At 50.3% G+C, this 27,649-nt stretch overlaps 1 protein-coding gene across 3 annotated transcripts in view; it reads right to left on the bottom strand.

Moving 5' to 3' along the window:
- ADAMTS14 (ADAM metallopeptidase with thrombospondin type 1 motif 14) overlaps window positions 1-16,579 on the bottom strand; it is a 31,550-nt gene extending 14,971 nt beyond the window's left edge. For all 3 annotated transcript variants that reach the window (XM_039706749.1, XM_039706750.1, XM_039706751.1), the window contains exons 1-5: window positions 16,410-16,579; window positions 15,601-16,067; window positions 8,800-8,956; window positions 7,944-8,140; window positions 876-959 (exon numbers count right to left, since the gene is read on the bottom strand). In XM_039706749.1, coding sequence (XP_039562683.1) covers window positions 876-959; window positions 7,944-8,140; window positions 8,800-8,956; window positions 15,601-16,067; window positions 16,410-16,482 — 978 coding nt within the window. In that variant the 5' untranslated portion in view covers window positions 16,483-16,579. The remainder of the gene's footprint in view (window positions 1-875; window positions 960-7,943; window positions 8,141-8,799; window positions 8,957-15,600; window positions 16,068-16,409) is intronic.
- Between the last annotated feature and the right edge of the window lie 11,070 nt (window positions 16,580-27,649).

Here is a 27,649-nt window from a genome sequence, read left to right as displayed (position 1 = left end):
CACCCTGCTGTATCACCACAGCTCCAAATCCCTTCCCCTCCTCAGATCAACCTCCAGCCCAGAGCACAAATGTGACTGGGACAAAGCTAATTGGATTGTTGGCTTTCTCAGCTAGAGATGATGTTCCTGGTCCCACGGAAGCCTCCAAAAATGAGCCAGCCTCCATCCTTATCCCTGCTCCTCAGAACCATCCCTGGATCTCCAGGATGTGTTGGGTTTCTGCCAGCCAAGCATATTTCTAGAATAAGGAAGTTTTTTTCCAAGACCTAACCAGCCTTATTTGCAGATCACACATGAAGACATCACTGTGTTGAGTCATTAACACCCTTGCTAGAACAATTCCTGTGGGACAAGGGGCTTGCCCCAAAAAAAGTACAGAAAATCATTGTTTTAAAGAAAAATCTGGCTGCTGTGCTCAAACAAGCCTTAAAAAATAAGTGCAGCCTGAGAAACCACACCTTCTCAGGAAACCTTCCCATGCTTTTCCTGGCCATGCCCAAGCCACACGAGAGCTACAGGACAGCCAGGGAGACATTCAGGGAGATCCCAGCCCCAGCTTCTCCTCACTAATGTGCAGCTGATGTGGGAGGCCACCTCTACCCCATCATCTGCAGAGCTCTGAGGAAGCCTCTGTGGTTTTCCCACATCCCAGAGCGAGCACATAACAGCAGATCACAGCCACCCACCTCCCTGAGGGCCCCGTAGGCCAGGGGGGTATCCAGGCCCTCAGCCCCCAAAAAACCAGGCTAAGGAAGGTTCAGATTCACCCCTGCTCAGCACAGCTGTCATTTGGGCTCCAACAGCTGCCACGCTTTCCCAAGGCCGGGCTTACCCAAGTGCTAAATAAACACTAGAGCAACTCCTGCTGGATTTACCTGGCGGTATCCCACCATGATCATCCTGACCAGCACGATGTTGATGTGCACGCCCAGGGACTCGTCGTGATAAATTTCATCCACCTGAGGAAGGGAGGGAAATCCAACGGGGAAGAAGTTAAGGCCACCCCAGCTCTCAAGCCCCTCCCGTCCTCCACGCTCCCACGTTCCACACCCTTCCAGGCTTCCCAAGACCAGGTGCAAAGATGCCATCCCCCTCCTCCCACTGTGAGGAAGGTTTTTTCTCCCATTTTCCCACGTGAAACAAGCACAGAGCCAAAAATCCAAGCTGGAATAAGCCAGAATTTCCCCAGGAATGGCTCAGATGGTCAATGACATCAACCATTTCCATCAAGGGCTGTGTTTCCTCCACCTCATTTCTCAATGAGCCATTGCTCCTTTAGAATCTGAATCCCTCAGAGGGATGGAAATGCTCCAGACTCCAGCATCCAAAGGAAAAATGGCTTTTTGATACAATCCTTTGCCTCTCCCCAAAGCCAGGGCTTTCCTCAGCTGAGTCAAACCTGACCTATGGCTCCAGAAATCCCAGGAGAAGGCAACACAATGAAGAGAACAGGGAGGGCTCATGAGTCAATGAGATCTGTACCATCCTCAGCTATTAAAAATGACCTTACAAAGGAAATAACCAGCTACAACCTCTTCCTTCTGCGTTTCCAGGATGAATAAACAAATTCTGCTCCCAAATGCTACCAAGAGAATAGGACACCCAGATGGGAAATGTCCCTGAGAGCTGAGCCCAGTGATGTGGAGAGAGGCACGGAGTGGGCAACCAAAAACCCACGTGAGACCCTGCACCTCCTGCAAAGCACGTGGGAAAACATAGCCCAGGGAAGAAAAACATCCTGATTTTTGAGAATGGGGCTTTTTTTCCCAAAAACCCTCTCAAATGAACAGTTCCACAAATGGGGGTTCACTGCAGAAGTCAAAGAGCACGAATTAAGACAATTTTTAATATTGACTAGAATTCATGTTTTAATTAAAATATACGTTTTTAGCTTTGCCCAAGGGAGGACTAATTTCCCTCAGCTCTATCATAGCCTTCCAGACTAGATGAAGGTTATAAAGTCAGATTTATGGATCTTTTCTATTTTTTCCTCCATTCCTTTGGGGTTTTTCAATTTTACATCAAGGGTTAGGTGACAACTACCCTTTTACTGCTGCCCAAGTCCATGTCAGTCCCTCCCCAGTGTTTTAAAAGCCCCCATTTTGCAGCCTGGGATTCCATTTGAAATACCCACTCAGGCCATTTTTAAACCCAAAAACCCAGTGTTAACCTTTCCCCCATGACAACCAATACTCCCGTGGGGTGCCTCCGAGCCATGCAGAGAGATAATGCAAATCCTGAGCCTTGAATGCAGCAAAATTGATTATAAAAAATTAAAATTAATCAATAAACTGCCAGTCCATCCCCATTAATGCATCCCTTTGGATGCAGAAGCTGCAAGAGCCGCGGGGTATTTTATCCATCAGTGTGGAAAGATAACTCTGGTCAACCCACCCTCATCCCTACTTTCTGTGGGTGGAATGCTCCTTCACCCTCCCCTTTTGTAAGAATAATGAGAATATGATGGATTTTTTCTGATCCCACCCCTATTTTTGGGGGGATGTGCACAGAAGGGTGGAAGGTCATGCAGTGTTGCAGCTGCAAACATTACTCAGGCCTCCAGACCCACTGAGGTATTGAGAATCCAGCCCAGCAAGAAGCTGCAACTCCCCAGGGATGTCAGGCTGGGTTTTAGCATGTAGGAGGCTTTGACATCCCAGAAAAATTCCACATCCTAAGTTTGATCCCTTACAAAAATATTGGTAATATGGCAGGGTGGGAAAGCAGGGAGATAGGGAGAAATTAAAGCCATGCTTGAATAGGTGCAGAGCTGGAGCTGGGGGGTGGTTTGGGGAACAGGACAGGAAACACAACCATTTCCTTCACTTTCCCAAACCTTCACGCATTTTCCTTCACCCCCAGCAGCTGTCAGGAGCTGGAGCTCCAAAGTGAGAGAGGGCAGGGTTAGATGGGATATTGGGAAGGAACTGAGGGAAGTGAGGCCCTGGCAGAGGCTGCCCAGAGAAGCTGTGGCTGCCCCATCCCTGGAAGTGTTCAAGGTCAGGTTTGATTGGGCTTGGACCAGCCTGGGATGGTGGAAGGTGTCCCTGCCCATGGCAGGGGGTAGGAATGGAATGAGCTTTCACCTCCCTTCCATGATTTTAGGATTCTATGGTCATTCACCAGCACTCTGCTGCTTGCTGCCTGCCCCTGAGGAACCCTCAATCCATCAGGATGAGCCACGTTCCTGCCTTAGGGACCTCTCTACCAGCCACGACCTGACCTTGCTGTGAGGGGGAGCATCACATGGAGCAGCACAGACCTCTCCCTTCCCAGCTGCACAGGATATTTTGGCAGGATGCTCACTAGATCCTGCTGTTTTATTCCAAGATGGGATTTCATTCCATAAATCTTCCTTATAAAGCAGTGCTAAATCCCACTCTCCTCCAGCTCACAGGGACCTGGCACTCCCTCAGTGTGGTACTCCATTTCAGCCCTCCCTGGGACTCCATTTCAGCCTCTGAAATGAAGAGAACCTAAAGCCCAGCCCCTGTTTAGTCCAGGGTTTAGGCGGGGATCTGCACCTAACAGATACCAGCTCAGCAGTGACCTTTGGGGTTAATTCAGAAAGCAGATGTGGAACCAGACTGCCCAAGGCTACAGACCTCCCTTCACAGCCAGATATAAATCATTGATTTGGGGAGAGAAAGAATCATATCAAAAGGGCTTGGTGCTGGCTGCTGCGAGGGCTGAGACCCTGCAGGCCCCAAATTTTGGGGCAGGGGGGGAACATCAGCAGGGCCAGCTCCCCCCAAATGCTCCAGTGCCTGTGGAAGAAGTGGGAATGGAGCTGGAGGGGCTAAGCATCACCTTGGAAATGGAAATTCACCTGGAGAGCAGTTTGCAGGCTTAGCATAACTCCCTCTGCCCTCTGCAGATGCCATTAAGCAAGTCAGTGTCTTCAGAGAAACCCCTTCCCCCAAAAACAGCTGTTCAGCAAAGGGCTCCAGTAAAAAAATACCAGTTTTTATAACCCACATCCCTGAAGCCATGGGATAAAGATCTTCTTACCACTCTCATCCATGCTCAGCCTGTTTCACACCATCACCTGGCAAGAAATGCTCTCCTCTTTCATTTAAAATGGAATTTTCCCACCTATAAACAGCCCAGCCCTTGAGGCTCGCTGCGAGCTAAGGGCAAACCAGGCAGGAACAACCACCCCATAGGACTCCCCCCAAACCCTGCAACACCAAGGAGGCAGAGGCATTGCTTTGCAGTGAAAGGAACATTACAACCTGAGAGCAGGGCTGGCCTCCCTAAATCCCAGCAAACCTCTGGCCAGCCCCGAGTCTGCAGCCCCAGACGCGAGATCCCGACAGCAAAACCGCACTGGCAACGAGGTCTAGACCTCGCTGTTCTTCAGGGAAGCAAAACAAAGGGAGAGACACGAGAAGAATTTGCCAAAGCAGCAGAATAGCTGACATTTCAAAATGCCGGGATCGCTTACTCGGAACAGCCAAGTCATCTTTAAACTCCTTTCTTTTATTCCCTCGCTCGGTTTTCATGCTGGTGGATTCACCCTGAGCCTCTTTGCTGGGGCTGGGGGGTTAGGAAGGGAGGGGAATGTCCCCCTTGCCACATTTTTGGGCTTGCATAATGTATAATGTCACCTCTGTGAGGGCTATCTGTGGGGAGGAACAGAGGAAGGGGAGAATTGTTCTGCAGGGCAAGACTAGATTTGATCAGAGCTCTCTACAGAACAAAGCACATTGTCCCAAAAAAATAGCAACAAACATGTAAGCCTATACAGAGGGTAGGAAAAAGTGCATGGACACATGAGAGACATCAAAGGTATTTTTGTTATTATCAGTTAGCAAGGAAGTGGCTCATAAACCCCTCACCTAAGAAAAGAACATACACAGGTTAAAATTAAAACTGAAGGTTCAATTTTTATTCCCAAACCTTCTCTTCTGTGGGGTCTCAGTAGCACTCTTTGTTGTTCTGCCCTTGGGAAAAATAATTTCAGCTGGAGCCAGGCAAGTCCCAGCCTGGAGAGGGCTCTGACTCATGGGGTTTCCCTAGTAACCCAAAACAATGGGAAAACACCAAGAACCTTTGCATCCTTAACCAAATCATGGGCAATAGCAGACAAAAGCCCAGGAACCCAGTTGAGGCCAGGGCCAGGTTTGACACAGCCACAGCTTGGCTTCTCCCCTCCAAGCAGAGCCACCCCCAGACCTGAAAGGATCAGGGATGAGCAGTGGGAAGTCTGGTGGAGAAAACCAACAAGCCCACCTCCCTGAAGGCAAGAGACTGGAAAGCAGAGCCAAGCACTGAATATTTCCTCTCCTCTTCCTTTTCCATGGTGCTGGATCCCCCCCTGGTTCCCAGCCCTTGATCTCAGCAGCCACCATGGCTGGGGGATCCCAATTTTCCTTCTGTAACACCACAACCCCTGCCACAGGCAGCAAGCAAGAGAAGGGAATGGCTTTCCAGAGCCACCACATCACCAAACATTCATCCCAAGAGTCCAAGAGAGCAGTTTTGGTTAGGTGGACACAGCAACACCCAGCTTGGAGCAGAGATACGCTCAGCAGAAGGGGAGTTGTGCCTTTCCCACTCACTCCAACCTGACCCCAAATTCCTGGGCAGCATCTGAGCCAAAAAGGAAAGGGCAGGCTGGGAATGCAGGCTGGGAGCTAGCAGGGAAGGCAGCCTGCCTGCAGGGAAGCTCTAAGGTGCACAAAAGGAGCAGTCATCCTCATGTCAGCTCCCCGGGATGGACACAGCGCCCTTCACTGAAAAGCATCCACATTTCTGGCAGTGAAAGAAGGGCTGTGGGGTTTGTTTCTTTTCAAAAAACAACCTCCTCCGTGACAAATCATTTATCACCAAGCTTCAGCCGACACAGAGTTCCTAATAAAGGGTTTTGTGTCTTGGGAAGAGCCCCGGGACCCTACCTACAGCAGCGCTGGGAAGGGATGCGTGTCCCACTGCTCCCCCGGCACTCCGTGGAGACCTCAGGGAAAGCCGGGAGAGTTTATCACTGCTTCCAACCTTGCTGCCCCCTTTCCTTGGGATACATCTTGATAGGAGAGCTCCTAGACAGGAAAGCTTTCCCAGCTGGCTCCCTGATGTACTCCAGCCCAGCTCGTTAAGTCCTTTCCTCGTTAGAGGGCTGGCCAAGCCTCTTATCCTTCTTCCCTTTGCCTCCAACTAATTGGATTAATGTTCAGCTGTGTGGTCCCAGCAGGCTCCTCCCCGCCAGCCCCCCGGCATCCTCCTCTCTCCCTCCCTCCCTCTGCCACCCAGGCCAGAAAGCAGGACTCTCTTTTTTCTGCTGAATCGGGTGTTTCAAGGCAATCCGAGCCGGTAAGGAAACGAGGCGGCGCCAAGGGAAGAGGAGGCGGACGGAGGTCACGGCAAAGCTGGAAAGAAAACGCACTAAAAGCCAGGAAGAAAGAAGGGGAAGGGGGTGGGGGGGAGAACATATAGAAGGAAATAATACTTTGGGGGGAAGTATTTGTTGCCTGTATTATCCTGGGGCTTTCCCCCCCTCATTAAAGTCTCCAGCGCCGCCTTTCATTCAATAGGCAGCGGGTCCTCCCTTCTCCCGGCACAGCATCCCCTGCATTCACTCCTTGAAAAGTCCTGCCCGCGGGGTAGGAACCATGAAATGCGCCTGAGAACCGACCTTTTGATTAGAGCTGACAATCCCCGGGCGCTCAAACTGGCCATCCCGACACCCCCTTCCCCCCCGGGATCGGAAAGGAAAAATGACATCATCTCCGACCCCCTTAACGTGGGAAGGGCTGAGCCGGGAGCTCTGTGGCTTCCCCCTGGCAGGAGGATTTCATAGCCGAGGGGAGGAATGTTCGGAAAGTGAATTTTAGTGATGCTGAGAGCATCGGGATAACGTGCCAGAGAACAGAACATGATGAAGGTGTTAGCTTCTTCAACATTTTCCCTATTCAGGACCAGCCACTTCACTCATCCTTCACCTCATCACGCTCTAATCTCACAAATCCTCCCCCTGATCCATGTCGATAATTTCCCCTTCATTGCCAGCCATGTGGCAGAAATAATGTCCAAACCAACAACCAAGCACCCAAAAGCATCTTTATAACTTGGCCATTCTGGGGCTGGTTGAGCCTTTTGAACATTTTCCACCACTACGTCAAAGAACACTTAAAGAAAAGTAAATAAATAGAGGTGAGAATAGAGCATGGAAAACAAAACAAAACTGGGAGAGAGAAAGAGATCCTTGAGCATAGACCTTATGTGCAGACATTCAGGTGCTGGAGCAGCAAACCTCCCTCAAGATGCCTGGACGAATAAATATTGATCCTTCCACATCTCTCAGGACTTGGGGAATATGGATGTTTTTATCTTAGAAAGGAATGAAAAGGGGTGTAAGGAACCAGCACAGGCTGCCCCACGCCTCGGAGTGAGGAAGGGTGCAGGAACTGTAAAGCTGCTCTAAACTCCTTTTCAAACATATCCTGAATGGTTATCCAGGTGCACAGGTTTCCAAAAAGCTCCTGAAAACCTATAAAAATATTTCCTCTACCAACAAATAGTATTCAGAATAAATCATGAACATCAGCGCTGCAAAACAAATTACAGATATTGTAATTTCTAACTAAGTAAGCCATGACCATTCTCTTTTCTAGCATTTGCTGAGAATTCAGTGATGAAGAGGAAATGTTCTCACCCAGGAGAAACTTTTGGACTCAGGTGACAATGACAGCACCAACATGCCAGGCCCTGCCATTGGCAAGGGGAAGGTGATGGAGATGAACATGAAACAGCTCTGCTCTCCATCCCTCCAGTTCCCACAGCTATCAAACACCAGAGCGGGCGGTGTGAAGGCACAGCCCTTCCTGCAGCACTGCTCCCCCTCCCAAACCCATTTCTTTTCCCAGGATAACAGATTTGCAGCATCACAAGAGCACTAAACCCAGGCAAGGGTGGGATCCACACCCCCCAGAGCCCAGCCTTACTATGTTCATGAGGGTGAGGACATAGTTCTGGACGTGCTCCTTGCCGTGGAAGCGCACCACAGAGTCATCCACGGCCAGCAGCACCTCGATGTTGTAGTCATCCTTCCTGGCGTGGCGCCGCTTGCGCTCCGCGTCCCCCAGCCGCGCCGCCATCAGCTCCAGGGAATTCGGGAGCTCACCCACCTGCAGGCCGGGCGCTGGGCAGGAAGAGAAAGAGCCTTTCAGGTGATCTGACACCATGGTGATTCTCCACAGGAGTAGAGATTCAGTAGGGAAAACAGATAAGAGAGTTAACTCTAACGGGATATGAGCTCCGGCTGGTTGCTGGTCCAGCTCGCCTGGTGGCAGGGAAATGGCTCTGAATTGTGAAGACCAGCACTAAAAGACATGTTAATGATTGGACTCGAGAACCATAAAGGTTTTTTCCATACTAAATGATTCTATGATCTGTTAAAAAGTCAAATCAAGGCCACATTTCATAGAATCATCACAGAATGGTTTGGGTTGGAAGGGACCTTAGAGCTCATCCTGTTCCAGCCCCTGCCAAGGGGACACCTTCCCCTATCCCAGGCTGCTCCAAGCCCCATCCAGCCTGGCACTTCCAGGGATCCAGGGGCAGCCACAGCTTCTCTGGACAACACCTTTCAGTACTTCAACACTCTCACAACACGGGTGATCAAAGCTAGGCTGCAGCACCTCCAGCCCAGCATTTGCTTTCCTTCTTGACTTGAGCAGTTAAACTGAGCCTAAAGCCACAGGGTGAGACATCCAAGGGCTCGTGGAAGGAGAAATCCTCTCCCCAGGTGAAATATTTATTACCAGTTGCTGGGAAAGACGGGATTCCAGCAGGGCCTACCTTCGGGATGGAAGTCGTGGCGCGGCTCAGCGCCATCCTGCCGGATGGCCGAGCGCCGATAGACCACGTGGGCCCTGCCGTGCTCCTCTGTGTCCTGCTGGCCCCGCTCCAGGGGCTCGATGAAAAACTCGTTGCTGTCTGTCCGAATCAGGCCAGCCTGGACTCCACAAAGAAACAAGGAAAAGGGGAGAAACAAACAGTGTGGTTTTGTGTAAGTGTAGGGGGACACATACTCAGTATGCTCGTGAAAGATTGATGCAGAGCGCGCACAAAGAGGAAAGGCATCCCAAATAATATTGTTTTGATCCTACTCCATGACACCAGGATGGTTCTAATACCATGTTCATCTATGACAACCCTTAATATCTCCTGTAGTGGGGAAAAAAGTAAGCATAGAAAAAACAAGCAACAACAAAAAAAAAAAAACACCCAACCTGGCTGCAACTCAATTTATGTCTTTATATGGCTACAAAACTATATTCTGTCTCATCCATGACTTGTGCTAGACCCTGAACTCAGGGATACAAGGCTGAAGAGGCTCCCAAGGCACTCCTGAGTCTCCCTGAACCCTCCCCATTCCATTCCTGCAGTGCCTTTAGGATATCTGCCATTTCACTGACACAATGAGCTGCAACAAGAAGGAAAGAGAAACCATTCTCTCTGCCCCACGAAGTACTTGGGAATTAACACAGGGGAATCCCGCTGGAGAAGAAGCTGGAAAGCATTACAACTCCACCTCCCAAACACAGGGAAGATGAATGACAGGGCAAACATCACTGGAAATGTTGTCCTGGCTACCGACCTGCTCCTAATTAACACCAAGCTCCCATCAAATCCCCCTTACATCAGCCTGAGCGCTCACACCCCGCAGCGCCGGCCGGCTCAGACCTCGGGCAAGGAAAAGGATCACCAGGATTTGGCTTCTCTCCCACGGGCAGCCCCCCCAGCTCGGCATTTTTCCCAGCTCCCTCCATGGCGCACGCGCGCGTTCCTCCCTGCGGCGCTGCCCGCTGCTGAAGAGCTGCCTGGAAAGCACCAGCAGAACATTGGGATCTGTTCTTGGGGCAAAGCCTTCAGCAGGGTGGACCTACTGGAGTCCTTGTAAGGGTGTTGGGGTGTTGGAATGGCCCTCATCAAATAAAATAAAATAAAAGTAACATATATACAGAGATGTATTCTGGGCAGAGGCTGGGGCTCTTCCAAGCTTGCCTGGCTCTTTGGGTCCCCTTCGTGTTCACGTCCCTTTGGATTCATCAGGCAATGGCCAACCTGGCTCTGTTGGATTCCACCAAATTTCCTGCTCCACTTGGGTTCCATTAACTGCTGTAAAGTGGGGTTTTGGCTGGTTTTGTTTTACCTCCTTCCTGAGGAATCCAAGTCCTTGCCTGACACACGTATCTCAGGGTCTTCCCACAGGAGACATCCAGGTCAAACCAGGGCAGCCAGGGATTGTGCCCCCCACCCTCAGCCAAGGAGATGAAGAACACAGCCAGGTTTAACCAGGGGCACCAGGCAGGGTGGTGGTGAGGGGGCAGGGCACAAGCCAGGGAGTTAAACCAGGTTCAGTGATGGATGGGCAAGGCCGTGATGATGGGGCAGGGCACAGAATCACGGAATCCTTTAGGCTGGAAAAGCTCTCCAAGATCATTGAGTCCAACCATTGACCCAGCACTGCCAAGGCCACCACTAAACCACATCCCCAAGTGCTACATTTATACATTTTTTCAATCCCTCCAGTGATGGGGAACACAAGCCTGTGCCAGGGCCTGACAACCCCTTCCATGAAGAAACTCCTAATTTCCAGTTCCAAAACACTGCTCTTTATTATACAGTAAGAGAAGGAGCAGAAGCAGCCCCTGCCCCAGGAGGAGCTCTTCTGGGACACCACTACCCCCTCCCAACCCTGCCACGGGGCGTTTCACTCGGGACCAGGCACCCCAAAGCCGGTTTATGGGTTTAGGGCCAAAGCCGGGACTTGCTGAGTCAGGCGGCCGGAGGAAAGCCGTGCCGCCGCGCCGGGGCAAGGCTGGATTAACACGTGAAAGAGCCCGGTCCCAAGCCACAGCCCACTTGGGTCTGAGCTGCTCTACAGCTCGTGACTAATTATATCTGGCTCAAGGAACAAAGCAGCCCAGACTTCCTCCCGAAGGTGGGATGCAACACGCCGCCGACTCCGGGGATGGCCGACGGCAAAGGGGATAACACAGGGATTTTCGTGTCCACCTGATCAGAGCAGCCCAAGAAATGAAACAGAAGCTGCAAGTGGTCACCCTGGCATTCACAAAAATAAATTTAAAAATCAAAACAACCCAAAAAACACCATTGCAAGAGGCACACGCCAGCCTGCCAGCTCACAAAGAGGAGCAGCTCAGGTTGTATTTCAGCATTTTGGGAGGGCTGTAACAATAGAGAGGCAGCAGAAAAGGTCAGATGCCACCCAAAAAGTTCCACTCAGATTTTCTTGGGCTTCTTCCAAGAGCTCAATCCCATCCCCAGTGATCAATTAGCCATATGCTTCCTACCCTTGATTTTAATTTGGTTTAATAATACCAAATCAAATTAAATCAATTAGCGGGACTATTACCATTGCTTTTCCTAACATGAGATGCTGTCTGCAGCTCTCAGTGAAGGTACTGCCCAACTAGAAAATGGCCCTTTAAAGACAATTCCACTGGAAAGAGGGAAAACATACACCAAACTCACTCCTGCCAGCTCACAGAGGGTGAAGTGTTTCCTCCAGGTCTCCTGTGCCTCCCCAGGCTAAGGGAGAGATGAACTTCTGCCTCACTAAGAGGGACCCCCCAGGACCCTGAGTAAAAACTCTTCCTCCACTGCTGGGTAAAAAGCTCCAACTCCCACAGGAATACAGGAAATTCTGACACTTTACCCAGCTGAGATGTGGGAAAATTAATAAAGCTGCTGCACTAGACCAGGGAAGCTAACAGCAGGGGGAAATCCAGCTGCGAGCACAGGATATATTTTTTCCTACAAGATTCACACATAATTTGGACAAAAAGTCCTAGAAAGCCAGGCAGTGTGAACACAGACACCATGGATAACAGCGCTCCCCTTCCATCCAGAGGGCATCAGGCATGGTCCAGAGGTGCTCCATCACTATTTTCATGCCTCTCTGCAGCACAGGCTTTGCAGCCCATCAAACACAACACTTTGCCTTCCTTGACTCCTTTTCCCTGCTCTTTGTGCCAAAACGAGAGGTTTCTGGGGTGGCTACAGACCAGGTTTTGCCAGGTGACCTGAGCTCAAATGTACCTCCTGGTGGAATGGGGATATGAAGACACACTCGGCACTAATTAATTAATTGGATTTTCAGCCCAAGCAGGGCCTGGTTTGCATCTCACTGCCAAAACTTGGGATTATCACCTGGGAGAAGAGCCCTCATATCCATATAACACCCACACCAGCTGAGGCCAGTGGGATCTATGTGACCAAAGGGACATCTCACACCCTTTTCCTCCCCAGAATTAACCCTACAGCTCAGGAACTGCAAGGAAAATCCTGGAAGACCAAGCCATGCTTTTTTCACCGGGGCATCATTTTGAGGGGCTGTTTCTCCCTCCATTCCCTATTAATTACTGTTTCTAAGGGCTTTTATGTTCTGCTTATCTGCTGCCACCCATCTGAAGCAAGCCAGAGCCACAGGGATGGAAAACGCTGGCTCTACAGTTTGCAGCACTACGGCAAATCACCCCAGGGCAAAGCTAGGCACACAAATATGGTGTCTGTGGGCGATAATCCTTCACCCATCCCTGCAAACCAGCAAAGCAGGAAGGAAGCAAGCTCAACCACACGCTGCTAAAGCCGGCGGGGAAAAATCTGGGATGCCTCCACTGCAGCGAGACGTGTCCGCCGGCGGAGATTTCTGCCCAACGCTGCTTTACCAGTCAGGAATTTGGTGGCTTAGATCAGCTTTGAAATTACGTTATGGGCCACAGCACCTTCCCACCCTGGTACGAGACACCCTTGCAAAACATGAAAGGCCAGATTCTCACGCGTGGATGCCCTCGGCGAATGGCAGCCGTGGAAGGTGCCACGGCTTTGGCATCTGGGAAAAGGATGGGCTCGCTTACGTGGCTAAATATGGATTTAGGAAACACTTTGGGTGGACTGGCTTTTTCAAGAGCCGGCTTCGGGTTTTGGGGTTTTTTTTCTTCCTCTCCTCTCCTGCACTTTTCCCCCTGTTATTTATAATCTCGGTCTCCGTTTACACACGGCCTAATCTCTCTGTGTACACAGCCCTCATCCGCAGCATCCCGGAGCGCTTCCTCCGGCCAGGAAGCGGCGGCCAAGCGCGGCCCCGCGCCTCCCACGCGCGCTATACCGGGATGAAAAGCCACAATCCCCTCCCGAAGCTCATGGACAACTTCCAGCAGAAGTCCACAGGAATTCCAGGGTCCTTGCTGATGGAAGAGTTTCCTCCAGCCCATCAGCAACACTCCTGACCATGTACATCCCTCAAAGATGTTCTGCTGCTTCTCAGGTCATCAACATCATCCTGCCATCCCATCCACACCTAGAGCCAGGATTTGGTTCCTTTTCTTGCTCCGTTTCCTGAATCAAACTCTTCTCACTGCTTTTTGGGAATCCTCTAGATCTCCCCACTCCTCCAAAGCTGAGATCCTGAGCAGATTGAAGATGTCGGGCTCACTTAAACCAGAGGGCCACACAGCCAGAAACCCATGGGAAAAAGAAACCAGCCGTGACCTTGGATGTATCACAAGGGCAAGGGAGCCAAGCACCTGCTTGTCCCCTCAGCTTCATGTCCTTCATCAGATCAGCTCTGGAAATTCCTGGTGGAAACCAGGATATCAATTTGTTGGCCACCCAGCAATAAATTTATTGTGGGAAATAGAAAAAAAAATCCTTATTGTGGGGGAGAAGCCACTTCTCCCTTTACAGGGGCTTAAAAGGGTGGGCTTATCCATGGGTGGCAGGATATGGCTGCATAAATCCACATGGAAAAGCATCCTGTGGTACAAGCTACACCCTAATCCAGCTGGAACAAGGGCAAAAAAATGACAAACAACAAGGTGTGCAAGGGGCTGTGACAGGAAAACACAGGGCTAAAGCCTAGGAAAGCCTGGAAAAGTTAAATTGTTTGGGATTGACACTAATTTGGGATTGACACTAACAATAGAGTGGGCTCTGGGGAAGAAAATTCCCAGAGCTGTGCCACAGCAGGACAGGGATCAGCTGCCGATGGCCTCCAGCATCCTTTAGCTGGTGATGCCAAAGGGAAGGAGATCTGCCAGGGAAGCTGCACACCCCAAACCCTGATCTCTGCTCCAGCCTCAGCACTCTTTGCTGGGTCTGTAGGAAATGCCTTTAAAGCTTTAAGCCTCCCCACACTGGCCAGCCCCAGAGCAATCTGTCTCCCAGAGAAATGTCTGCAAGTCCACAGCCTCAGCCCATTCCCAAAAGGATGCTTCAAAAGGTGTGGATTATGTGCTAAAAAAGTTTAATTCCTATATGTAGGCGAAATACGTATTTCTAGCTGTGCTGCTCTATCATTTCTGATTGTACAGTAGCATCAGGAGCTGTATAAAAAGAAAGGAATGCCAAATTGTTTGTGCTGGTAGCCAAAATTGGCTGAAGGAGCTCCCAGAATAAAACAACTAAAAAAGAAATATATAAAAAAAATTTAAAAAGGCACAAAATAAGGCATTTCTTCCAACCCGTAAGTGGTAGCAGGAGAAAACAGCAAACCCTGGCACCTAAAACAAGATTTAAATTGGCTCAAAGGAAATCTGAAGGGCAATGGGCCAAGGGTATTAAAAAATAAGCGCTTCCCCAAGCGTATCAAAGGTAGGGAACCCACAGGCAGAGCAGATGCTGGGGATAATGAGGTAACAGAGCCATTTAAAGGAATTAAAGCGCTGTGGCAGCAAGTTACTGATGCTGAACTGTGCTCAGAAAGCCAAGTATATCTGAGCCCCTGAGTGATTAGGGGGGAAAAAAAAAAAAAAGAAAAAGATGCTTGGTGGGAGCCAGACTGCAGCCAGCAGTGATTTCAGGAGGTGCTCGAGCTCACACAGCATCATTTAAGAGGTGGGAAACACAGAGGAAAAGTTCCCAGAGCAGTCCCAAGGTAGAACACGGGTGAGCAAGGATGGAACAGCATCAGCATGAGTGTGGATGCCCATCCCAGGGGCTGGGCACAGCCCATGGAGGTCACAGCATCTGGGCAGGAGGCACTTCAGGCACAAGGCTGGCAACTTTTCCAAGCCTTTTAAATAAATATTGGTGCACAGACCAGCCTGATGGAGCAGGCAGGTAACACCACACATCACACAGGGAAAGGGGGCCTGCTGCTGTCGAGGCCCATATGGCACAGACACCTAAAGCATCACAAAAAATCGGGGTTTCAGGACGCCAGGGTTCATCTCTGAGGAGGAAACTGCACCAAAACACAGGCAGCACACACAAAGCACCTGTGGTGGTTTTGCATGGGAGGCATTTAGGGAAGTGATAATTTTACGTTTTGTTGCTTTACGTTGTCAGTGAAAAGACAATGTTGTGAGAAGAAGTATTCTGAAGGTTTTGTTCTGATTTTTACTACTCTTTCTTTTAGTTACTGCTAATAATTTTTTTCTTTATACTCTAAAAAAGTTTGAGCCCACATTACCTTTCTCCTAATCCTACCTCAGAGCAAAAAGGTAAGTACACTAGTGATTATCCAGCGCTAAAACCCACCACACCCATTAGCACACTAACCAGAAAATTAACAAAACCTCAAACTAAGGAACCAACCCCACTCCAGCACCCCACCAGCCCCCAGCTCACCAGCCCATCGCAGTTGCTGATGGCCACGGCAGCTCCAGGCATCCCGGAGATGTCACCGCTGAAGAGGCACCGCCGCTGCAGGGGCTCACGGAACAGCACCTCAAAATCCTCCTGCCACTCCGCCACGGCCCCCGGGGGCACCAGCCGCCGGTTGGGGCTCAGCCGGAGGTGCAGCTCCTTCCCAAACACCGTGACGTTGAAATAGAGCCAGCGGCGCTGCGGGGGCTCCTCCGGGGGGCTGCGGGGGACGCGGCGGCGGGACGGGGATGGGGACGGGGACGGGGACGGGGATGGGGACAGGGATGGGGACAGGGATGGGGACAGGGATGGGGACGGGGGACAGGCGGGCTGGCCGAGCCCCGCCGCCGCCTCGCCGGACACCACGTGCGACAGGAAGCGGCCGCGGCAGTCGGTGCTGAAGGGGACGATCACTCCATACTCGCTGAGCTTGCCGGACAGCAGGAGCTCTGCGGAGGCAAAGCGCCGTGGGCACGGAGCATCCCGCCGGGAACCGGGGGCCAGCGCAACCGGGGAGCCTTGGCGAGCACGGCCGGAGCTCGGCGAGCCCCGCGGCAGCTTTCCCGTCCCGACGCAGCTCCGCTTTGTAGTTTTAAGCGGGTGCGTCCAACGTAGCAGAAGGAACTCGGGCTGACGTCCCCTCGCACGCCAAGCACGCCAACTATTTCTCGCCCAGCCTCCATCTCCCCCGGCTCCCACTGGAGCCTGACCCCCAGCAGCGGGTTCCCCCTCGCTGCTCCCCATCCTCCGGCAGCCACCTGTCAGCCCCCCGGCCCCCCAGCCCCCCGTACCTGGGGCGCTGCCGGCGGCCAGGCAGCCGTGCAGGGGGACGAGGCAGGAGAGCACCAGCCGCAGATAATCCATTTGGGGCCGGCGGCGGGATGCGGGGCCGGCGGGATGCGGGATGCGGGGCGGGCGGCGCCCGGCGACCGCCTCCCCCCGCCGCCGCCGCCGCCGCTTCTGCCGCCTCCCGGGCGGCGTGGGGCGGGCCGGGGGCCGGGTCTGGGCCAGGGGGTGGGAGGTCGGGCTCCTTTTAATTTAATTCCTTTGGATTTTTTTTCTTTTTTAAATTTTAAACATAGTTTTCTTATTAAAGACGCGGGGGTGGTGAAGGGGGTGGGGGGAAAAGTTCTCGCGTTGCCTGTGGATCGTTCTTTTCTTGGAGATTTATTAAAAAAAAAAAAAAGGAAAAAAAAAAAAGAAAAAAAAAAAAAGAAGCCTTTTCGGGCAGCCCTACCTCCTTCCTTTCCTCCCTCCCACCATCCCGCCTCCCCATCCCTCCCCGCCCCGCGGCCGCCGGGCTCCGGCGCTGCCCGAACAAAGGCGAGAGGCGGCGGGAGCGGGGCAGCGGCCCCGGCTCTGCCCCCGTGCCCCGGCCCCCCCTGCAGCGGGACCCCGCACGGAGATGCTCCGCGGCGAGAGCCAAATCGTCTCCCAGCTTAGGGCGCTGCCGCCGCTGTGAGCTGGAGGTAAACATCCCGTTTGGAAACACCTGGGATGTTTTCCAGATGTGGAAACAGGGAAACTGAAGATGCCCCATTCCTGGCGGTGTCCAAGGCCAGGTTGGATGGGGCTTGGAGCAACCTGGGATAGTGGAAAGTGCCCCTGGCCATGGCAGGAGGTTGAAAAAAACACCGAGTTTTAAGGTCCCTTCCAACCCAAACCATTCCATGATCCCATTTATTTTTTTTCCTTCCCTCTCCTCCTGTTTTCTGGGGGAAACAGACAGAAGGAGGTGCTGGCCTTGCTCCTGGATGCCCTCTTGCTGGTCTCCAAGGAAAACCCACACTCCTTGGGTTTTCCAAAGGGCATCACCACAACTCCAGAGCTGGGACCCCACAGTTCAATGCGTGCTGTGCTTCCTCAGGCTCCTCCTCCTCCTCACCGCCCTGACAAGGGGCAAATAAACCCGGTACTCCCCTAAAAAACCTCAACAGAACTCAGCAAACCCAGCACCGTGCTAAAAGGGCTTTCCCATCACAGAACCATGGAATGGTTTGGGTTGGAGGATCAAGATCATGGTGCTCCACCCCTTTGCCACGGGCAGGGACACCTTCCAGCATCCCAGGGTGCTCCAAGCCCCAGTGTCCAGCCTGGCCTGGACACTGCCAGGGATGGGGCATCCATCAGCACAGAGAACAAACCTCCTGGCACTGTTTCCATTTGCTGTGTCCAGCTAATTTTTTATTCTGGACGGGACTCCAAGACCTTCTCCAGGGAGGGTGCTGAACACCAGTAACACCAGTTGTGCTGGTTGTGCTGGGATTTCACTGCCCAGTGGCTCTTCGGGTTACACTGAGCAACCCAAAACCTTTCCCAAGAGGTAACTCCTGCCTTGAGGAACTTGTCATCCAAGCTGCCACACAGGCCAGAGCACGAGGGAAAAGGCAAGCAGGGAAAACAACGTGCCAGCCTGCAAGCTTCCCGTCAGGAATTAGGATTCTGGCTTTGGGTTTCTTTGGTGGGACCCCAGCTGGAGCTTTGTTCCCAACCCATCAGCACAGCAATGCCCAGAATGGCAGGAAAGGGTCACCACTGGGGAAAATGCCCTGCTTCCCTCCACTGCAGGTGTGGGAGGATGCTGGGGCTGCTGGGTGCCAGGAGGAGGATCCAGAGGTGGAGATGGGGAACCCCTTGGAGATGGTCCTGCTGCAGCCATTTTTGGTGAGACACCACTCTCCTGTGCTCTGCTGCCAGAGCATCCCTCCAGAGGAGGGTGGAGAGCCTCGCCTTCCAGCTGGGTGATTGGGTTTTGGGGCAAAGAGGAGAAGCTGAGGCCACAGTGATCAAAATCCAATCCAAAATTCCCTGTAGCTAAAGCCACAGGATGCCTCCAAAAGGAAAGAGGAATACACTTACTTCAAGCAGAAAATTTCAAGCTGGAAGAGAAACAGATTTTAATTCCCAATTTAAGTATTTTCATGCTTCTGTTGCTTCATGCAATCTATAATTAAAGAGGAGAAATGATCTGCAAGAGATTCTTTTCAGAAGAGATAGAAAAAGAATTTGTGCTCGGAGCATTTCGGATGATTGTGGAAGATACTGGAGCATCAAAGCTGGAATGAGCCCTTATTCTGGCTGAATAGATTTATGAGGAAACATGGAATAAAGGGCATACTTTACTTGTGAAGAACAGCTCTGGAAAACATCATTTAATTACTGTTTTTCAGAGACAAAAACTATTTCTTCATCCACAAGGTCTGTGAATTCATCCAGTCCCTCTAGACCTTTATGCCTCCCCTGATGTTACCAAATCTCTGGCTTTGGCAGCAAAAACTTGGCTGAATGACAATGCCAATGACCTGACATACAACTTGCCTCATTTATTACCTTCTAAAGCTAATCATTAAACATGTTTGAGTACCTGTGACATGCTGGATCTGGTGAAAAAACAACTTCCAAGAGGATCTCTCAGGCTCCTAGATGACAAGATGTTCATTTGTCACCCACACAGTGACACTAAGTGTTGGTCTTATCTGCCTGAAATATTCATATAATAATATTAGTGTGGGTTTTGGTGTTATCTCTGTCATTTAAGTCAGAAAATTTTATTTATTCCAGCCTTTTTCTTCCCAGTTCTTGTCATAGAGGAGAGAAAGAGAAGCAGCAAGGCAACTTCCCCTTGTCCTTTCCCTCGTGTCCTTCCCCTCTGCTTTGCCCCCTCCATCCTCCTCTTTGTCTCCTGGCTTTGCCTTTCCCAGCCTTTAACTCTATCCCACCCTTCTCCTTGACTTTAAGCTTAACCTTTTCCTTTCCATTTTGGGGTCCAAATAGCTCCTTTCCGTGTTTTTCCCCTCACTGGGTGCTATTTTACCTCATGTCCCCATTTCCCCCATGGATAATGCACTCTGGAATCCTTTATGATTCAAGGCTTCCCTCTGCAGCCTGGAGGTTTACCAGGGACATGGGTTTGGGGACTTTCCCATTATTTAGGTGACCTCTAGGCCTGGGGAGGAGCAGGTTTTCCTTCCAGCTTCCAGAGAAGAAAGCTGACAACAGCTGCTGTTTCTAAAACCCCAAAGCAGGCTCCTTTTCCTGCAGGAGGCTCCAGCCAGAATTCCCAAAGCCTGATTTTCATCTGGCAGTTCCTGAAGTGCTGCAGTGTCCAAGCCCTGCCTGTCCCACCAGGTACCACCCAGAGCCAGAGACCAGGTGAAATGTTCCAAATCCCCTCCACCAGCAGTAGATGCAGCTATTGACCCCCAAATCAAATTAATCTTGATTTTGAGGGCTGGAAAAACCTTCACAAAAGGCTGGAAGTATTTCTTACAAGAAAAAACAAAACAAAAAAAAAACCCAAAAACAACAACAGACAAACAAAAAAAAACCCCAAAAAACAAAATTAAAGCCCCCACTTAATTGTGTCTATTTTTGTGCCTTTATGGGCGCTGGTTGTTTTGCTCAGCTGTGCAAACCTCCTGGAGGGAAGGGCATTAGGGCTAATAAAATTGTAGCAATCCCCACCAATTACCTAAACTGGCTTTTCTGCCCGTAATATCATGAGTTTGGGAGCCAGGAGCTCGGGGTGTACCAGAGGGAGAAGACAAGGCTGTATTTCCAGCCCTAGCTCACCACATGCCTTCTTCCCAGAGATTTAAACCTTCTGTTAATCCCAAAGGCTCTGAAACAGCTGCCCCTGAGCTCAGGTTGCGCAAACAGCTCCTCACCATGGGCTGATTTCAGAAGTGGTCAAAATCACCAAAAAAAAAAATTAAAGGAGAAGAAGGAGGGGGAAAGTGTTTTGCAGCTGTTTGGGTTAGTCTGAGGTTTTAAAAGCAGCTGGAAGAAGGAAGAAGCGCTGGGAGGGATGGCACAGGTAAATTGGGCAGGGGGCACAGCCAGGGATTTTACCTGATCCTTACCCCCATCCAGGTGCAATGCATCGATCATTGTCACTGCTAGAAATGAAGGGTTGGGACTATTTTCAGGCTAAGAACCATTTATTGCTGAGATAAACATCAGTCTCAGAGGCTGTGAGGTTTTAGAGGAGCGAGCAGTCGGCCATAGCTCAGAGTAGTCATAAATTCTTTGTTACAGGGCAATACAAAACTTTCTAACCCCATGGAGAGATGCCACAAGGTTCATTTTGCCTTTCTAACCTATCACCTTTACTTACTTCTGCTGCACTGTGGGTACTTTTATCCCATTATGGCTTCTAACATATACACACAGATGCTTCTATTATACCTTCTAAACTCTCTTTATTCCATACAACCCCACCCCTACATTACAAACCCTTCACCATTTTATCAACACAGTTTCTCACTTACTTCAGGCATATTGTTACTTACAACTATGGAAGCATAAATTTATTATTTTTCTGCTTAATGTCTGTGTATTGTATTTTTACATCAACCCAAGCTTCTCCCAAGAGATCACAGCAGATCAAACCCTGCTGTGTCTGTGGAAGTTTCTATTTTTCCAATTCCCGCACGCATCCACGCTCAGAGCAAGGCAAAGCCGGGCGGGGGAAGCATCCCAACCGCACCGTGCGGGGACCCGGAGCCTCAGCGGGCTCCAATCGCGCCCTGCTCCGCCAAGGGAGGGAGGGATGGAGGGAGGGAGGGATGGATGGAGCAGGAGCCCGGCGGGCTGGGGCGAGCGAGCATGACCTCATCCCTCAGCCACGCCGAGCTGCCCCGGGATTAGCGCAGGGAGCAGCCGCTGGGGCAGCAGGGGAGGGAAAACCCCCGAGCACCTTCCCCTCCCTCTGCACAGCAGCCCCTGGCCGGGAAACACCCCCCTTCCAGGATTTCAGCTCCTTTCGGGGGTTTTTTAGGAGTCCTGCTGGAAGAGCACGAAGGAGAGTGGCGAAGATGTTGTGCTGGTCCAGGAGAGGAGCAGGAGAAGCAGAGCCTGGATTTTGGAGCAGGCAGGCAGGGAGGGAGGGAGGGAGCTGACAGACTGACAGACACATCATCTGGTCTCCGGCTGCCCCGAGGCACGATCATTCCTGGCAGATCTCTCCCTAATCCCTACTTTAAGACCTCCAAAGATGGAGGGAGCCTCCACAAGCGAACATTTTTTTCTTTTTTTTTTTTTTTTTGGCCATGTCTTGCTTTTCTTATCCTGGAAAGTTTTTCCTCCTGGTTAATCTGTATATCTGCAAGTTTGGCCCGGGTAAAACACTAATCCTGGTATATCCTGCCACCAAACTCTTCCTGCCAGCATGCCAAAGATCCTGGATGCTGTCACAAAACCAAATGACAATGGCAGCCACTGGCAAAGCTCTCCCACGAGGCCCCAGACCCACTGGAATCAGCACAACTTTTAAAGGTGAGGCTTCACTGGAGCTGGAAAATGAAGGGGTTTGTATAGATTTAGCACACAGTGCTGTGGATTTCTGGGAGGACCCAAGTTCTTCCATGCCTTTTTCCAGCACCCAGAAGAGAGAGCTGGGTGTGCAAAGCAGCAGCCAAGGTGGGAAACCATCCCTTCCAACCCTCTCCCCATGGCCAGCTGCTCTGCATCCCACATGTCCAAAGGCAGCCATCCTCCCTGCTTCCTCAGTGAGCCCAGCATCCCACAGCTGAGGCCATTCTCCTGCAGCCAAAGCCCTGGAAGCAATGGGACAGCAAAGATGACACCGAGTTACCACAGGAGGTTGCAAGGGTGACAGCAAGAAGCCTCTGGAGAGGAACAAACTCCTGTTTAGGCACATCACAGCACGAACAGAGCTCAAATCTTACCAAGGCTCATCTTCTGATGGCACCTGGGCAGTGTTTTTTGGGACCAGAGCCCTTTGTTCAGCCCACCAAACAGAAGCATCTTTCCCTCATCCCACCCAACTGCATCGCGCCGCACCTCCGAGCATCGTTTCTCCTCAGCTACAGCTGCATCTACAAATCCCTGCAAGATGTTTGTCTTGGCAGCCTTGCTGGGAGGTTTTCTAGGGGCTGGGAGTCCCCCCTCACTGCCCTGCCCACCCAGGGATGAGCAGACAAGCTGAGGAACCCAAACTGCAAAGCTGGAAAAGGGATAAATGAGCCAGAAAGTGGAAGCTGACGCCGGTCCCGGCTGAGCTGCGAGCTGAGGGCTGGTGAAACAAGGTCAGTGAGATTTATACCGACAGCCTTGGATGGCTTCCAGCCCCTACTGTCAGCAGCAGAGCCTTGGAAAAGAGGAGGGAAAAACTTGCTCTCCTTCTAGGAACCGCGCCGCAGAGAGAGCTCCGCCGGCGTGGCCGCGTCCCCGCCGTGGGCAGGCAGAAAATATCCCCAAAATCTGCTTTTCTGAGCCCAGCTGCAGCAGATGCTGAACTCCAGGTCGGCAGCACTGAGGTGGCCACTGGGGTGAGGGAAGCCCATGGAGGGAAGACATGGAGCCCTCCTTCCCAAAGGCACAGAGCCCTAAAGCTCCCTGGTGGCCGTGGCATCCAAGGGAAAGGTGTGCACCCCATCCATGGGATCCAGGGGGGGTTAAATCCTCTCTTTAGGACCAAAATCCCACCAGCATCACTCCAGCTCTGGGGCTTGGCACAGCCTGCCCACAGGGAGACATCCATCCCTGCTGCCTTGGCATTCCCAGCCCTTCCCTCTCCCTTCTCCCTGCTGATGCACAATACAAACTAGGTTAACCTTGCCCAGCATCCCCCCAGTGAGCCTTTCCCTCTCCACACATTGACCACCTTATGAATTTTTTATCATCTTCTTGCTAAAATTAAGCTTACTGCCGTGTAAACCCCAAATCCTTCTTTTTTCTTTTTTTTTTCCTTCCTTTTTGACCTCTTAAATTGAACTTCTGAGCATTTCCCAGTCCCCAGGGCCTTGCTCATCCCCTCAACCCACAGATATTTTTCCAGCATGATCCCCACCAGCCAGAGAGTGCTTTTGAGTGAATCTCATTGAGCCCCATCTCCTTTTTTAGCTCGAGCTGGGGGAAATTAATTTTTCATTTGCCTGGGGCCAGAAGCACCCTGAGGTGGTGGAGGGCTGGAAAACAGCTGCTTTTTTTACCCTTCCCTGCAATATTCATGTAAGAAAAGTGAGAAATAGAAGGAGAAAGTCATTCCAAGCCTGAGGCCCGTGGTTTGTGCACATTTTGCTGCAATAAAAAAGCCAAGCCTGATTCCTTGCGTGATGTTTTGGAGCTGTGGAAAACCTCCCTTGCTGCCACCCTCCACACAGGTTAGCATTGCCATTGCCCTTCTGGGTTTTTAGCCAAAAATCCCACTTCTCTGCAGCATCCCCTTGCAGCCCATGATTTATTCCTGCCTCTGCTCCCCAAAACAGGGGCTTGGCCGTGCCCGGGGCTCCAGTGGAGCTGGGAGGGTGAAAACGGGGGGAAAAGGGGAATTTCTGCTGCTTGGAGGTCTGGTATTGTGCCTATATGGCTTTTATTTTTAGTTTTTCAAGCCCTGGCTCTGCAAAAGCATCTTAATTACTATTCTTCAGCTGTAAAAATGAAACCCAGATGTGCTCCCTTTGCAGAGCTTTCTTCGGGGGGTTCTGCCGGAGGGGGACATCCCAGCAAGGAAAACATGGAAATTATTATTATTATTATTAATATTATTTTAAGAGCTCTCATGTCCAGAGCTATTTGTGGTGGCCCTGAGCCAGCACATGCCTCTTCCCTGCTGCTGTAAATAGAAATTATATCACCCCCAGCCCCAAACACCCTCAATTTTCACCAAAATTCAAAGGAAACACTCCTGAGCTGGGCCTTGAAAAGCTGGTGGCTGTGGGACTTGGGTGCAGCTGGCAGAGCTGCCACAGCTGGGCAGAAAAACAGGGAAAAAAGGGATTTTTTTGGGGAAAAGCACAGCCCTGAAGGCTCTGATAGCTGCAGTGATTTGGCTGGGGCTGTGGCAGGTTTCCCCTCGCAGCCCCGTGTGCCAGTGGAATATTGGCTCCTCGGCACATTTTCCCTTGTGGAGGGATAAAAACCAGAAAGACACGTGAAGTTCAGCTTCCAGGGATTTCTACTGGCCCGTAAGAGGAGGAGGAGGAACAAAATCCCTGGCTGAGGTCAGAGCAGCCCTGTTCTTTTACCTCTGTGAAGCCCAAGCAGGGGTCCCTTTGCCAGGGCCCCTGTGTGATGCAAAGATGCAGGAAGGGAGAATCTGGCCAAGACCTGCTGTATTTTCGTATTTTTAATAATACTTTTTAATAAAAATTTCTAATAAAATAGAAAAAATAAATTAAAAATAAAAAAGTTTAAAATAATTTAACATTTTAATTTTAAACAAATTTTAAAATCTAAAAATAAAAGTAATAAAATAAAAATGTACAAATAAAACAAATCTATAAAATAAAAATTAATATATATAAGTAATAATAATAAAAATAATCGGTTAATAAAATTTTTATGAATAAAAATTTTTTAGAATTATAGTCTTTAAAGAAAGGGAACCTCCCAGGCCCATTTATCTGGGGAGAGTTTCACAGAGAGATGGTAGGGTTGGGATAAAGTTTCTTGCCACCTTGTCACCACCCCCACAGAGGATTTATATATTTATTTCTTATCTCTATTATTGTTCTCCTAAAAGGAAAAAAAAAAAGGTTTCTGGCAGAAAGCTTTGCTTTCTCTGGAAGGAGGCAGCCCTGCAGCCAAGGGTGCACGTGGTGCAAAGCTCCACTGAAATATTCCTCACACCAAACAAGCTCCACTCAAAGGCAAAGGCTGAGCAGTGAGAAAGCTCCTCTGCACCCACCTCCTCTCAGGGGGAAGAAATGTGGGGATGCTTCCACTTCCAAGGCAGACTTTGACCTGGAGCTCCCCATGGATTGAGTCACAGGGGTTTTATTCTGTTCCAAAAAGCTTTTTTTCTATTTTTTTAGAAAGTGTTTTATATGAAAATACGTTTTAATAGGGATTTTAAAAAGAGGTTTTGTCCCTGTATGAATAGCAAATACCATTCAGCCAGTGGTTACAGGTTAATCATGCCTCAATTTATAAAATGTTTTAATTACACTCTCAAACATGACCTTTGCTATGGGACAGGAACATGAGTGCAGCACATCTGCTGCAGAGAAAAACCTGGACAGGACCCATCAGCACAGCCCAAACCCTCCGGGATGGGGAAGGCAAGCAGAAGCATTAATAATCCATTCATTAATTACCCATGTCAAAGATAATCTCGTTAGGCTGCAGCACAGCTACAAACAGCCCCACTGCCACATTACCCCCACAGGGCAGCCAGGAAAAAAGGGGAAAAAGCCACTAAAACCCTCACTGCTTTCATGGCAATGGAGCCAGGCTCCAAACTGGCCCAAAAATCCTCTCTGATGATGATGATGATGCAGGGTGCTCTGGGGTGGAGGAAGGAGCATCCCCCTTTGCTCAGTGCTCAAGGCTTCCCGAGCAGGGAGGAGGATGCTCAACGGGAACTGGCAGGAGGGTTCAGGTGCCCTGCTCTGGTTTGAGCTCCCAGGGAGGGCTCAGGGCAGCTCCCACCCGAGCACAACTTGTCCTCACCCCCCTCAAGGCTGCAGCACCCTGGGGAAATGATGTGGTGCAGCCTGGAGCATGGGGGCAAAGCTGCTCTGGCAATATTTACACAAAGTCCCTCCCCTCCTCCTCTCTGCCACAGGTAACAGAGCCACTGGCATCTTCATTAAGGCAGCTCTGGGCCCCTTTCAGTGTTCTCCAGCTCCACATTTCACCTCTCCTAAGCTCCAGCAGCACCAATGCCAATAATAACTTTTTCCACAGGTGGGATAAGGGGTGGATTGGGTTTTTTTTAAGGGATATTAAGTTTCCATGAGCCACCCCATCCTGTGTGTACAACCAAGAGTGCAGCAGGGTGATTTTGGGCAGTGCTGGGGTTTCCCCTTTCCCTGTGAGCCTGCAGGTTTGGGAGAAAAGGGTTGAGAGACAAAACAAAGCCCCAAAAATGGGTGATGACACCCAGAGCTGTAGGGACACCCTGTGTCCCCATGGAAATGAGATGCAGATCTGGGATCAGCACCAACAGAGCAGACAATCAGCCACAGATCTGTTTCCTGCCCTGGAATCAATGCCCTAGCACTGCTGGCTGGGATTTAGTATTTAATTCCCTCCCCCAAAATAACCCCAGGTCCCCTTGGCTGTAGTCCCACGCTCCAAGCCCTGAACAAGGTGAGGGAAGTGGAGAATTAGGAGTTAACTGAGGGTCAGGAGCCTGCAGAAAACCAGTTTCCATGAAAATCAATAAAATTGATCAACGAGCTCTTGGTGTTTTAATGTAAAAACACACTTTGAGTTTCCTTTTCTTGCAGATATTTTAGTCCACACAGGCTCTTGCTGGTGCTTCCCTGGGAAGAACTGCTGCTCCTCCAGGGAATATACCCCAGTGAGGCTGGAGGTCAGCTCATTAACACCATCCAATTAATAGCTGCTTTTTACCCTCCTGCCATGGGATACCTTCCACTAGCCCAAACGAGCTCTTGGTGTTTTAATGTAAAAACACACTTGTGAGTTTCCTTTTCTTGCAGATATTTTAGTCCACACAGGCTCTTGCTGGTGCTTCCCTGGGAAGAACTGCTGCTCCTCCAGGGAATATACCCCAGTGAGGCTGGAGGTCAGCTCATTAACACCATCCAATTAATAGCTGCTTTTTACCCTCCTGCCAGGGGATACCTTCCACTAGCCCAGGTTGCTCCTGGTTGTTTTTATATAGAATTTAAAATATGTCATGCAATTAATATTTCTAGAATTTACATTCTCAGAATAATTCTAGAATGTGCATTTTCTATGATTATATATAAAATCTATATATATTGTGTACACAATGTGTGCTATAGACATAATATATAGCATTTAAAATTCATACTATACACTCAATAATTATTTTATATTTTAGATATATCACCTATGATACATAACCCCTTGTTTGCTTTGTCTCTGGCTGAATCCTTTCAGAATTGCCAATCCATTTCCCTCGGAGCATAAAATCCAGGCCATTCAGAGCCAGGTTTTTAACTTCTCATCTGGGAGAGGGATCTGGGTTTCTGCCTCCCCAGCCTGGGGAAAAGAAGGAATAAACACAGCACGGTTGATTTTTCACATTCAAACACATTCCCATCTCCCAGGATATTTTTTTTTTCCCAGG

This window comes from Passer montanus, unplaced genomic scaffold (genome assembly GCF_014805655.1).
Source record: "Passer montanus isolate IOZ18808 unplaced genomic scaffold, ASM1480565v1 scaffold196, whole genome shotgun sequence".
Taxonomy (NCBI): domain Eukaryota; kingdom Metazoa; phylum Chordata; class Aves; order Passeriformes; family Passeridae; genus Passer; species Passer montanus.
This window is presented reverse-complemented; position numbering and strand designations above follow the sequence as displayed.